Source organism: Crotalus tigris, unplaced genomic scaffold, assembly GCF_016545835.1.
Source record: "Crotalus tigris isolate CLP2741 ecotype Arizona unplaced genomic scaffold, ASM1654583v1 scf7180000017754.2947050, whole genome shotgun sequence".
In the NCBI taxonomy this organism is placed as follows: domain Eukaryota; kingdom Metazoa; phylum Chordata; class Lepidosauria; order Squamata; family Viperidae; genus Crotalus; species Crotalus tigris.
The window spans coordinates 1,977,821-1,990,540 of NW_024096616.1; the positions used below are offsets into that span (position 1 = coordinate 1,977,821).

The window sequence follows — 12,720 nt, forward strand, 5'->3', positions numbered from 1 at the left end:
GGGATCGAACGACCATTTCACGGGGGTCGCCAAACAATGCAGTCCGCCATTTTTTATCCTCTTTTCCTTAGCTGTGCTACTCCCTTTTATTCTATTGGCTTTTGAAAGCCAATAGAATAGACTCTCTTGAATAGAGTCTAATTCTATTGGCTTTCAAAAGCCAATAGGAATTGTCCAGGCTGTCTCTGCCCTGCTGAGCCCGCCAAAAGTCCCATTCTGCAAACGGTGCTGCACCAGTTGAGTAGTCCTCGACTCACGACCGGTTGAGTAGTCCTCGACTTACGACTGGCTGGGGGTCGCGGCATTAAAAAGGTTGAGAACCACTGGTTTAAATAGTCAAATCAGGAGGCATAGTTTAATTTATATGCTTTCTTTAATATGGAAAGGCAACTTATTGCTAGGGAATACTTTCCCAATGGCTACCTGATCTGCATATTCAGTTGAGAGATGAGGCCAGAATATTCCCCTACTAAAAGTATCAGAAAATCAACTGGTCCCTGGGAAAGACAGGGACAAAGGAGATGAACACATGCTCCCATGGTTTAGTTAGTACTGTATACACATTCTGTAGCTTTCGTACATCACAGCAAGTTACTCAGTCCTTTGTGGCAGGTTTTCCACCAATGCTCAACACCTTGAAGACGACCTGGGGGTAACCGATGGGCTGCTTCTGAGCAAAATGGGCCTTACTGAGAGTAACGTTTTACAGTTCAGAATATAAACTTCACAAATGTGGGCGTCTTCCGTCTCCAAATCAAATACTGTATATTTCCTGGTGTTCCAAGGAAATACTCATATAGTTTAGATTTATGGGTTTAGTGGCTTTTTTGTCAAAAGATTGAGCCAGAGGAGAGGTTGGGAGCTCTTTCCAGGAGCTGCTAGTTTGGGCCACCTTGGCTCCCACTAATTTAATATTTTTTTAGCTTTTTTTTAATGTTGTTTGCATCCCACCTTTATGTTGGTCTATGAGTGTTAATAAAGATTTGATTGATATGCATGCAGTTTTCTCTTTAACAACAGAGACGTGGTTTTACCACCTTCTTCTTTCCAGTTTATTTTGCAGCGCTGGGATTTACTGATGGCCTCTCATCCAAATACTAACTAGGCCCAACCCAGCTTTTTTTCAAATAGCCATGGTTAGATAGTACTGCCACCTAGTGATTGTATTAAGGGGAAATGTCTTATTAAGGCAGGACAAGAAGCAACGGGTGGAAACTAAGCAAGGAGAGAAGCAACCTAGAACTAAGGAGAAACTTCCTGACAGTGAGAACAATTAATCAATGGAACAGCCTGCCTCCAGAAGCAGTAAATGCTCCAACACTGGAAGTTTTAAAGAAGAGACTGGACAGCCATTTGTCCAAAATGGTGTAGGGTTTCATGCCTGAGCAGGGGGTTGGACTAGATGACCTCCAAGGTCCCTTCCAACTTTACTACTATTACTATTAAACGTCTTATTAAAGAGAAATTTATTGAAGAGTAGGGACCATGAGGTATGTCTTGCTACCTCCAAGAGGTAGGAAATGCAGGCTTTTCTTCACTACCTGCTACTGATTAAATTAATACTAAAATAGAATGTTATTAGCAATAGTGGCAATAGCCAATACCAACTCCCTATTGAGGTGAATCTCAGCATCTCAATAGACATTGTGCTTGTTTCAGTGAGAAAACACTTATATCAGCTGATTTTGGAGCCGGTAAAAGGAGAATTCATTTACAGAGCAACCACAAAACATTTAGAACAAAACCATGATAGCATGCTGTGCGAGCAATGTGCTATATTCTCAAAAGCTTTATGTACTTACAACATTCTGTTGAGAATGAGTGTCTGCTTAGTAGCACTAAGCACTACTAACAAGTCACTTTTACATTAACAAGCATGCACACAAAAAGAGGAAATCTTTTTTTCAAGATGCCATTTTTCACGGAATGAGAGTATGAAGAAATCATGGGGATTGCTTCTCTAAACTATTTTCAGAAGGGGAAGCTGTCGCAGGTTTCTTTTAAGTATATTCAAGCCAGTGAGCTCCAAAACACCAGAGCCAACACAGCATACTGTAGCTCTCTCGGCTACACAAACATTCACAGGCTGGAACTCACTGCTCACTTACCCCACTCTTCCGAAGTGGTACTACATCTCCTACTACTGCTTCTCTCAATTACTGCTCCTTGCAAGTCCTACTACTGGAGAACAGTATCTCTATCTGCTTTGTTTATTTCTACACAGTCACCACCAATAGTCTCTCCACACTTTTTATAGCCAACATTGCTGTGATGGCTGGGCAGAGGGCTTAAAGCAGCGTTTCTCAACGTTTGTGTGACGGCGACCCCCGCCACACAAATGCGCAGCGGCGCCCCCATGTGCGGCGGCGCCCCCTGAGGGGGGAAAATGGTGGATCGCATTGTTTGGCGACCCCCGTAAAATGGTCAATCAACCCCAAATGGGGTCGCGACCCATAGGTTGAGAACCGCTGGCTTAAAGAGACAGGTCAACAGCTGCACAGGTGCTGTCCATCTTCTAGGCAGCCTCCCAGAAGCAAAATAGTTTACATACGATTTCTCCAAAAGGCAAAGATGGAACCAAAAGAAGATGGTAGCTAGGGCAAATGGTTTTTATGGCACACATCTCACTGCCAGAAAAGAAGTAGAGACTGAAAGGTATGAATTTTTATTTAAGGGTTGTATCCAGTTTAAAAAAAAAATAACTCCTATTGTGAAGTATATATTAGATTTAAGCAGCTAATGTTTCTGTTTTTCATTGAGATTCAGCCCCATTCCTGCTATTTTATCAGTTATTTATATTTAAAAGATCTATGAAATGCAGCGATTAAAAAAACTATCACTTTTGGGGGGGAAGTTTCATCTATTTTCTGTCCATCAGAAAAAAAAAAAAGGTTTCAAAATGGTGCCAGATTCCATATCTAGACTGGAGCTGATTTACCTACCAACGTCAGCTATGGACTAGATAGAAGATGTTGAAAATGAAAATTCAGCTCATTTTCCCATTCTGGTTATCTCCCAGTTGTACTAAGCTATAATTTATACCCCAACAGTATAAACTTGAAATATCTTGGAATTTACATATTTAAAGTTAAGCATCGAACAAAAATCTAGTATCAATTAAATAATCCTGCTGTGGAGATGATCTAAGAGCACCAGGCCTGATGGTCAATTAAAAAAAGAAAAAAAAAATCTCATGGGCAGGGTTTTTTTATTGTGAAACTTAACAGTTCAATAGCCTAAATCAGGGGTGTCAAACTCAATTTTATTGAGGGCCGCATCAGCATTGCGGTTGCCCTGGGAGGGAGGGGTGTGGCCAGGGTGGGTGTGGAGTGGATGTGGCCTACTGGGTGGGCATGGCCAGCTCTACATTGTTCACGTCAAGAGTGCCTGTGGGGGCCTGGGCAGGAAGGGGATAGATCCGAGGGTCTCTGGCAGAAGGGGGTGGGACCGGGGCAAGTGCCAAGGCATGGTCCATTTCTTCATTCCTCACAAAAGGTGACACCTCCCCAGCATGCACCCATAGGGCGGGGCTGACGCGGCAGGGGCTGGTCCCTGTTTCCAGATGACCTTGTGGTGCTAAGATTGAATGCCTTTCAGCACAGATGTCCACACAAAATTGTACATTGGCTCCCGGCCAGCCTGGGCCAGGGCAGCGGGGGCTGTTCCGTTTCCAGGATGGCTTCGGGGGCCACATGAAACCACTTCACAGGCCGCACACTGCCCCCGGGCCTTTTTTGACATGTCTGGCCTAAATTGATGAATGCGGCATCAACAAGCAAGCAAATTATGACTATATACAGGGTACTGCATATTCCATAATTATAGAAATTGGATCACCATATGGCCCACCACCACAGGTAAATGTTTCTTGCACAGAAATTCTATGGCTGCTTTCCCTCCAATTTTAAACCAGAACTATTTCTGCAACACCATTGCATGCTTATGTCTGTCAATTCCGCTGCATAAAAAGATATTTCTGAGTGGTCTTTGAATATTGTTGCCCAATCATATGTATGCCTAGTTTTCCAACGAAATTAAAAAAGGTAAAACTAAAACTTTGTCAGGAATGAGGATTAAAAAATTTGAGGCAAACTGCTGCTTTTCAAAAGAATCTTTTTGAGAGAACTTTAGAAATTCAGTGTACAGGCCAATTTTGTATAGCAGCCTTTCAGATTGGAGTCTGAGCTTCTCATTTGAGGAAGCAGTCATCCAGGAAGACAAAGAGCTCAATCTATAGGAGGAATGCAGCCATTCTCTATCTCTACTTTTAGCTACCAACATTATGCATTATCTCCAAACTCTACGTAACTGATACGAGTCTTAGTTTGCAATACTGTTTTATTGCCTTAGGGTTTTATTTCGCACTAAGCAGCTTCATAGTAAAAAAAACAAAAAAACTTTTAAGTGACAAGGAATACACTAAAAAGCCTGTGGGAGCTATTAGGAGGAAAAAAACCTCCACACAGAAAGGATGTTTTTCATGTCAATAATTATTGAGAGTTTAATGGCAAGTCACTTTGTAGAACAGCAGGGGTGGCTAAATTTATAGAACAGAAAAACAAATGAGAATGGAGATTTATTGGAAAGCTTTAATGACGAAATACAACAGCCACTATTTTACAGACGACGACCACGGCGACCGCCCTTTCTGCGAGTGCTGTCTGAAGGAATGGGGGTAACATCCTCTGTGAAGAGAAAAAGGTTCATTTTGGATTATTTTCACTCTTTGCGTATGCAAGCCCTCAAAAACCACCAAGGAGTAACATGGAAAATGAGAAGAGGGCAACATTCAGAATGTAACGCTAACATCACAAAGTTTCCTGAGACAGATCATACTTCCCAAATTAAGTTTCTGAAATTTCAGGATGTGAAAGTCCGAGATAAGGCAAGTCTGCACAAGCTTTAAAAAACAGCTACTAGGAAAAGCTAGGTCTATGCACAAAAGAAAAAAAAAATATTCTATTTCCAACTTGAAGGAGACTCATTTTATTTCAGAATTTCTGTTGAACTTTTTCTGAATGAGTTGCAGATTGTGAAAACTGAAGCCCGGAATATTTTGGTTGTTCCAGGTTTGAGCTAAAACAAAGTTTAGAGTGATTCTTTCTCCTTGTTCTGCATGGTCTGAACTCCAAACTACGCTCTCAAGTCTTCCCAAACTACTCTCAAGTGATCTGCTGAAGTCCTTATTTCCAGCATAATATATCCAACCAGCACTTCCAGTAAAGCCCTGATCTTTCCAGAATCATCTTATGACTCTCTCCCTTCGGCTGCCACTAGAATTCTTGTCTTCAAGCACAGCATATCCTTCTTGTCTAATCCCCACCCTCAATCTTCCAACATCTTTCTTTCTTTCCCCCATTCCAGTATCTTTTAAGCTTTTCCCCATCACATCTCCCTCCTCCCCCATGCGCCACATGTTTTGGCTTGTGCTTAAACCAAACAAGTTTTGGCCTGGACACTCTGGCTGTACTGTGCTGGGACAATTTGTAATGCTGTTCTCTGAAAGATCCAGCTGCAAGCACTATCATGTTGTAACTCAATTCTCTCTACCTGAAAGCCCTAATTGCGTGGATCATCTTTTTCTCATATCTCATTTCAGTATAGATCAAATAATTCTATCTAGCAAGAACTTTGCAAACTATCTAATGCAAAATAAATGGTTTGTCTGTTAGGGTAAAATAATGGGATAAAGCAGCAGGTATATTTTCTATAAAAATGATTGCAGGAGGCACATTGTTGAAAATATCCTTCAACAGAAAACCTACCAATGCGCCCAATCTTCATGCCAGACCGAGCCAAAGCCCGGAGAGCTGACTGAGCTCCAGGTCCAGGAGTTTTTGTTCTGCAAAGGAAGTTAAATATATATTAATAAAAACTGAAATTTGTCTTAATTATTGACTTTAAGATTTATTTCATTTGGAAGAACGGAGTAGTATTAGGGGCAGCATCAGTGCATTTTTTTTTCTTGTCAATTTATAGCAGTGAGTAAACAAAGGTGCAACGTGACTTCAAGCTTTCTAGTTAATTATTTTTAGTAGCAGAATTCCAAGCTAGATAGATGGTTAATCTGATAGACGGTTAATCTGATATAGCATGGCCTTTTTTTTTTTTTTTTGCTAAAAGAGCTACTATAAATTGTAAAGTTAAGATAAAATCAAAAGGAAAACCACTGAAAAGTTCTTCAGAACACCTATTCAGAATGTCTCTAAATGCAAATCTTTTTTAGATTTACGCTGTATTCAGTGTAGTAAAATATCTGCCCCTTTGTTGCTTGTTTTTGCTAAACCAGTTCTAATTAATTATTAGAACGTCTAACCCACTGCAATCTCAACTGTGTGACATCGCAAGAGAAGTTATAGGCAGTCCTCATTTAACGACCAGCAACTGGGACCAGCAACTTGAAAACAAGTGATTGCCAAGTGAAATTGTTTATTATCTTATTTCAGCTTTCCTTTGCTAACAGATATGTGAAGGCTATAAATGGGAGGATTGGTTATAAGGTTACTTTTTCATTACCACCATAATTGCAAATGTCTGCTAAATGAGGCAGTCGCTAAACAAGGACTACCCGTAAATAACAAACCAAAAAAAAAAAAAAAAACCACTAATGCAATTATATTCCTATTGGACAGTGCTCACAATTAGCTTGGACCAAAGAGATAGAACTGTTTTCATTTACTTCTGAAAAGCGAAGAAATTAGGGCTGGCCCTATTTCTTGAGGGAAGAAAACGCTATAGAGTGGGAGTGCTACGGAATGCCTATCCTCTTCTCTGTGTGCATCATAAAGACTGGGGACACTTAAGAGACCTTTTGATGAATGGACTGGACATATTCAATTTTTGCAAGGTGCTACCTTTTTCTTGATGCTACGCTGTGTAAAGTAATGATGACTTTGAATTGGGCCCAGAAGCCTACTCATTACCAGTTCAACAACCTTAAAATGTATAATTCTACACTGGCATTAGTGTCCTACAATAGTCTAGTTAATTTTGTAACAGCTGCAGCTCCTAGACTGTCTTCAAAAGGAGCCTCCCAAGGAGTAAATTGTACAAATGTCAGGGTACCCTACTGCAAGTAAGGCTATAACTGGCTGAACTGAAGCTGAGCAAATCCATCCCATTGGTCACTTTCTATCTGTTGCTTGAGTAGGAGTGAAAGTCCAAGTTGACAAGTCACACCTCCTTTGGGGAAGTGTGGTTTCACTCACAGTAATCACTTGGATAATTGTTATTGGGGTGTCCAGATGTTTAATGGCATCTACACACTAGATCTTGATACTAGCTCAGGACTTCAATAGTATTTCTAGCCTGGATCAAGGTAGCAATGTATACCCAATGATGATGCCTCACTATAAATTTGTGGACAATCTCTGCTAATGGTTCCACATAAACATGGGATAAAATGCCAAACTCCCAAGGGCTTGAGCACTTGTCACCCACAAGCATCTGTTCTAATTACTCATTCTGGTAGAAGCAGAATTAGTGTCCCAATCCTTGCATTTCCAGAAAAGTACCACGGCCAATGGTTTAAAGTTGTCTGAGAGATCTAATTGGACCATTCCCTTCCCCCTTCCCCAAGATTCCAACAAAGGCAATCCATCAGAACAACCAATACCATTCCTGTCTCATAGGCAAGGTTGAATCCTGACTCAAAAGGATCCAGATAATTCATTTCCTCTAGGATCTTCCTACCACCTTCTCAACAACTTTCCCTAAAAAGAGAATGTCAAAGACCAGGACAAGTTATAAATGGTGGCTTGATCCATGGAAGCCTTCTTTAGGAGAGGAAGCAATTCCATCTGCTCCAAAGTGGATAGCTATGCCACTTCCCTCGTGGAAACATGGAAGCAGCTGGTCACATGATGCCTGGCTGCCCAAAGGAGCCACAAATGGCAGGGCTCAAGCTAAAATAGTAAATATACATATTATATATAGTAAACTACAGAAAGCTGTATTCCACTGCAGTAAAATTAATAAAACTTCTGTTTTGTTTTGTTTTTAAGAAAAAGGATAGAATATAAACAATAATGTAACATCAAACCAGCGAAATATCCACTATATTACACATAGATATTTGCATTCAGATTAACAGGACATTCTTCCAACAGCTGCAGCTCCAAAATATGATTCCATAGGATAATACTTTTCATTTTAAAGTCTCTCAGTAATACAAAATAATATTAGAGAGGTGTTAAAATGACTTTATTATTTAAATCAAAGTATTCTAAAGTACTGAAAAGTAGTACATGTGAAAATAAATGTGCAAGAGATAAATGAAGCGCTTGCTGCTCCCTTTACCTATTTCCACCCGTAGCCCGTAGTTTGATATGAAGGGCAGTGATTCCCAGCTCCTTGCATCTTTGTGCTACGTCTTGGGCAGCCAGCATAGCGGCATAAGGAGAAGACTCATCCCTGTCGGCCTTCACTTTCATGCCACCAGTTACTCGGCAGATAGTTTCCCTGAGAAAAGAAGACGTGCATTATAGATGAACTTAATCCCACCAACTTAATTCCTTCACCAGAGGCAAAAAGCATAACTTTCTTGTCTTTAAAATACAGTATGAATAAAACAATTCCCAGAATTAGGGTTAGAGTTTGTGCTTGATTGCAATATCATTATATCTTAGCAGAAACAACAGAGTTTCTATACAAAGAACTTCCAAGAGTAGATACTTCACCTAGGATTCAGCTATGGTAATAAAACATAATACTTGGCTCCAAGAACGTTACAATGCTAAGTATGTATATGCCCAAGTAGACAGAGTTTCCTTTTAGTTTAGGCTAAGTCAGTGATGGTGAACCTTTTAGAGACCGAGTGCCCAAACTGCAACCCAAAACCCACTTATGTATCGTCAGGTGCTGGGTGGGCGTGGCCCATTGGGTAGGCATGGCTTTGGTGGTAACAGCAGACTGGGTGGGACTAAAAAGTTCAATCAATCAATTCCAACTTTGCGAGATCTTTTTTTCCCCCGCGAGGTTGAAATTGATTGAACCTTTCTTTTTTTTTTTACACACGGCAATGGAGGCCTAAAGCGAAAAGGTTTTATAAAACCCAGCTGAAGGCCTAGGACTGGGGCGATGGCGCGCGTGCCCACAGAGAGGGCTCTGTGTGCCATCTGTGGTACGCATGCCATAGGTTCGCCACCACGGGGCTAGGTGAATATTATAGGCCTTTTGACATAAAGTCTTGACATCTATTGCCAAGATCTTCTATTACAATCTTGTCAATAATATTATCTTTTCACAAGTAGAGATACTCACTTGCCAGACAGGTCAGTTACATGGACAAATGTATCATTGAAGGAAGCGAAGATGTGGCAAACTCCAAACACATTTTCTCCTTCAGCAACCTGTGGTCCCAAACTTATAACCTGCTCTTCCTTCTTTTCCTTACCCTTACGGGGAGCCATTTCTGTATAAAACAACAAATTATGGAATAGGCAGATTATTATAAAATAGTTTGTTGAAGTAGAGAAACTATAAAAATCAAAATACCAAGTCGAGGAAAGAAAAAAAAAGCCATCATATATAATAAAGCTGATTCACAACTTCTAATCAGAAATTTATACTTAGCTACCATGGGGATTATTTCCCATTCTGATCTCCAATAAAGTAGCAGATACTCTTTCCTGAACTGGGAATGTTTCCTGTCCTGAGAACTGCATGGGGCATGAATATTGTGGTATCGGCATGGGCAGAGCAACATCAAAATCAGTCCACAACTGATATGAGGTTTAAATACTTAAAATTTGTGCTTAAGGGACCCACTTTCCCCTTAATCCATCCAAATTATCCAAAACAGGTCCCAAAATGTTATCCTCAACATAAGCAGTCCACAAATTATTTATTCCTGCAATAAGAGACACCCATTTCAGAAGAAACTATATATAGTTAGCACTTTACATCACACTTCAAGCAACTTGTTGGTGGCTTTAAAAAGGAAGCAAGAGACGATGGAGACTTTCGGATTATCCAATCTGAATACAAATCCAATACAAGAAAGTGTTGTCAGAACTACATGCAAAGGAACAGCAAAACACAGAGACATAAAATTTAGGTAACCAGTTTCTGCTAATTGTTAATTGCTTTTGTTTTTGCTTATCATTTTCTGAATGATAAGCAAGAACTTCTATCACATCAATCATGTACTGACAATTCATACTCAATCTACCCCTAACTGAATTCTAAATGTAAGTGCTTTGATCCTCCCTTCCTAAAGCATCAGCTTGTTGTACAGACCAAATAATGGGATTGACTCACTTATGTACCTGAGGAAAATACTGAAGGACTTGCACAGTGTAGTCAAGTCCAAATGTTGAATAAAATGTGATGTATTCAACAAGTACTAATAAAATCATCCTATGATCATCTAGCAATCAAAATCGGGCCCTCTCGATCACAGTAAAGATTGTAATATTTTACACTGATCTTTCTTCTGAATATTTTGAGATTAATTTTCAACAACTAAACAATTTGTAGTTAATATTTGCCCACTGATTGGTAGCAGTTCTTTAGGGCAGTGTTTCCCAAACTTGACAATTTTAAGGCATGTGGACTTCATGCCTTAAAAGTCCTCATGCCTTAAAATTGTCAAGTTTGGGAAACACTGCTTTAGGGCTTCAGGCAAGAATTTCCCAGCACTACCTGGAGATCTGGAAGACTGAATTTTAAATCTTCTGCAGGCAAAGTACCATCAATGAATTATAGCGAATATTTAAATGTTAATGTTCCCCACTTTCCTCTTGTTATTACGTAAGTGTATACCTACAAAATTAGAACAATGATTTGGGTATTTCTATACCATTATTTCAATATTTAGTATTTTACTTGTGAATTATGCTACCTTTGTATTAATTATGCAGTCTGAAAATTAAAGATCTACTAATTTTGGAGGCTACATTCTTACTTGAGAACACTAGTCAAATAGAATTCAGTGACAAAAAAAATACTGAAGTTTTAAACAAAAGAGCTGCATTGTGATTAGGGAAGACTTACAATAAGAACAAAAAATTATATATGCAAGAATGTATGGATATCCAAGAACGCATGGATGCCCAGATAACAATCCCATGGAAAATCTAACAATTTCAATATTTACTACTGTTTTGCAAATTCAGTTCCCTGATCATGATTTCTGATAATTTTCATAATGTTCTGATAGTCACAAACTTGTATGAGAACTTTCCACACCAAACAACATCAAAAATAAGATACGACTTGGACCATTACATTTACAATAGGGTACACTGCTGTAGTTAATTACCGTACTTAAAATTCATTGCTTCCTAAAAGACTTAAACTGCCACTTTTGCTGCTAATGCATTACAAATGTAGTAAGATACATGGCCTTTCTAAATAAATCAGGATGAGCTTAAAGGAAATATCCTACCAGATAGCCTTGAATCCCACTTTTCTGCAAAGCAGAAATAATTCTAATAATAAACCCACGTGTACAGGCTTACAAATACTGTATCTAGTTACTAAAACCCTCTGGAATTTAGTCAACAAACTTCCCTTCTCAAAACTCCTCTACCCTCAGAAGGAGGGAGAACAGTGCATTAAAAGGCAGCCTCATAAACATATTTAAATAGATGGCTTTGGACACACTTTTCAGCCTTAGCTCTTTGCGTGCGATAAAAGTAGAGATTATGTACGTTTCTTCTAAAAGATTTGTTTCCCAAGGAAAATATAGGCAGCTTACAATGAACCTTCGCGAAGTTGGGGGAAAGCCGGCTGATGAGGCCCAAACCGAAAAAAACAATCCCGGGGACCGGGTGATACGGGCCTCGACCACTGGGCAAAAACAAAGGCCCCCGACCTCGCCCTCCCTTCCCTTCCCCGCTCAGTTAGGAGTGAGGAGCCCAGCGACAGCACCAGGGGAGCGGAGAGGGCCGGACCCGCGAGGATGGAGCTGGATAGAAAACGGCCCCACCAGCCACTTACTCGAGCGTCTCTGCAGGCGGTAGCCAGCACCGGAAAGGATAGAACGTCACGAGGGCAGAGGTCACGCTTTACCACCCGGAAATACTTTGCGGAGAGGCCCTACCGGGAGGTCACTCTTTCCGAAAGAGACGTTCTCTCATTGGAGAAAATGAGCACACAGCTAGGGGAGCGTTTATTTGCAGAAATGGCGACTGGGGTCTAAAAAATTTCTTTCATGCTTAAGGGAAAAATATAACTTGCACACTCGCTTCCGTTAACCGGGCGGAAGCTTTTCCCGCCAGATGTTGGGTGTCTCTTTTGACGTCAGTCGCTAATCTGACACGCCCAGCCCAAAAGAGTTGATTTGAATAATCGTGTTGCGCCCGCACACGAGGATGGGGTGGACCAATGGAAACAGTCCTTTGCTGTACTGGGTTCTCTGTCGTGCAGGAGCGCCATGAGACAACGGGGGAGAATCCTGTGACCCCCCCCCCGAATTGGTGTGGGATATAAACTTAAGAGATCTATTTGGAGCGACTGCGCCTCATTTTAAAAGAAGTATCTCTTTTGGTGATTTGCCCTGACAGTTCAGAAAATACCAGACTAAGCAAATCCCTAGCTCAGTGTTAACTCAACCGTAGTAACTTTTAAGTTGTGCGGACTTCAACTCTCAGAATTCCCTCCCCCAGGCATTATTCCCCCCAGTAGCTGGATGGCTGGGGAATTTTGGGAGTTGAAGTCCATACATTTTCAAAGCTGAGAAACATTGACCTAGCAAATGAAATGCATAATTTTACA

At 40.5% G+C, this 12,720-nt stretch overlaps 1 protein-coding gene across 2 annotated transcripts; it reads right to left on the reverse strand.

Moving 5' to 3' along the window:
* Positions 1-4,569: 4,569 nt before the first annotated feature.
* Positions 4,570-12,091, reverse strand: RPS14 (ribosomal protein S14). Of its 2 annotated transcripts, none has more exons than XM_039340892.1 (5): positions 11,944-12,091; positions 9,262-9,412; positions 8,299-8,460; positions 5,766-5,842; positions 4,570-4,685 (listed from the first exon to the last, which is right to left on the reverse strand). In XM_039340892.1, exons 2-5 carry the CDS (start codon positions 9,408-9,410, stop codon positions 4,618-4,620), a joined length of 456 nt encoding a protein of 151 aa, XP_039196826.1. In that variant the 5' UTR covers positions 9,411-9,412; positions 11,944-12,091; the 3' UTR covers positions 4,570-4,617. The 2 variants fall into 2 exon arrangements, with proteins under 2 accessions (XP_039196826.1, XP_039196827.1); XM_039340893.1 differs by lacking the exon at positions 11,944-12,091 and adding an exon at positions 11,702-11,853.
* Positions 12,092-12,720: the final 629 nt, after the last annotated feature.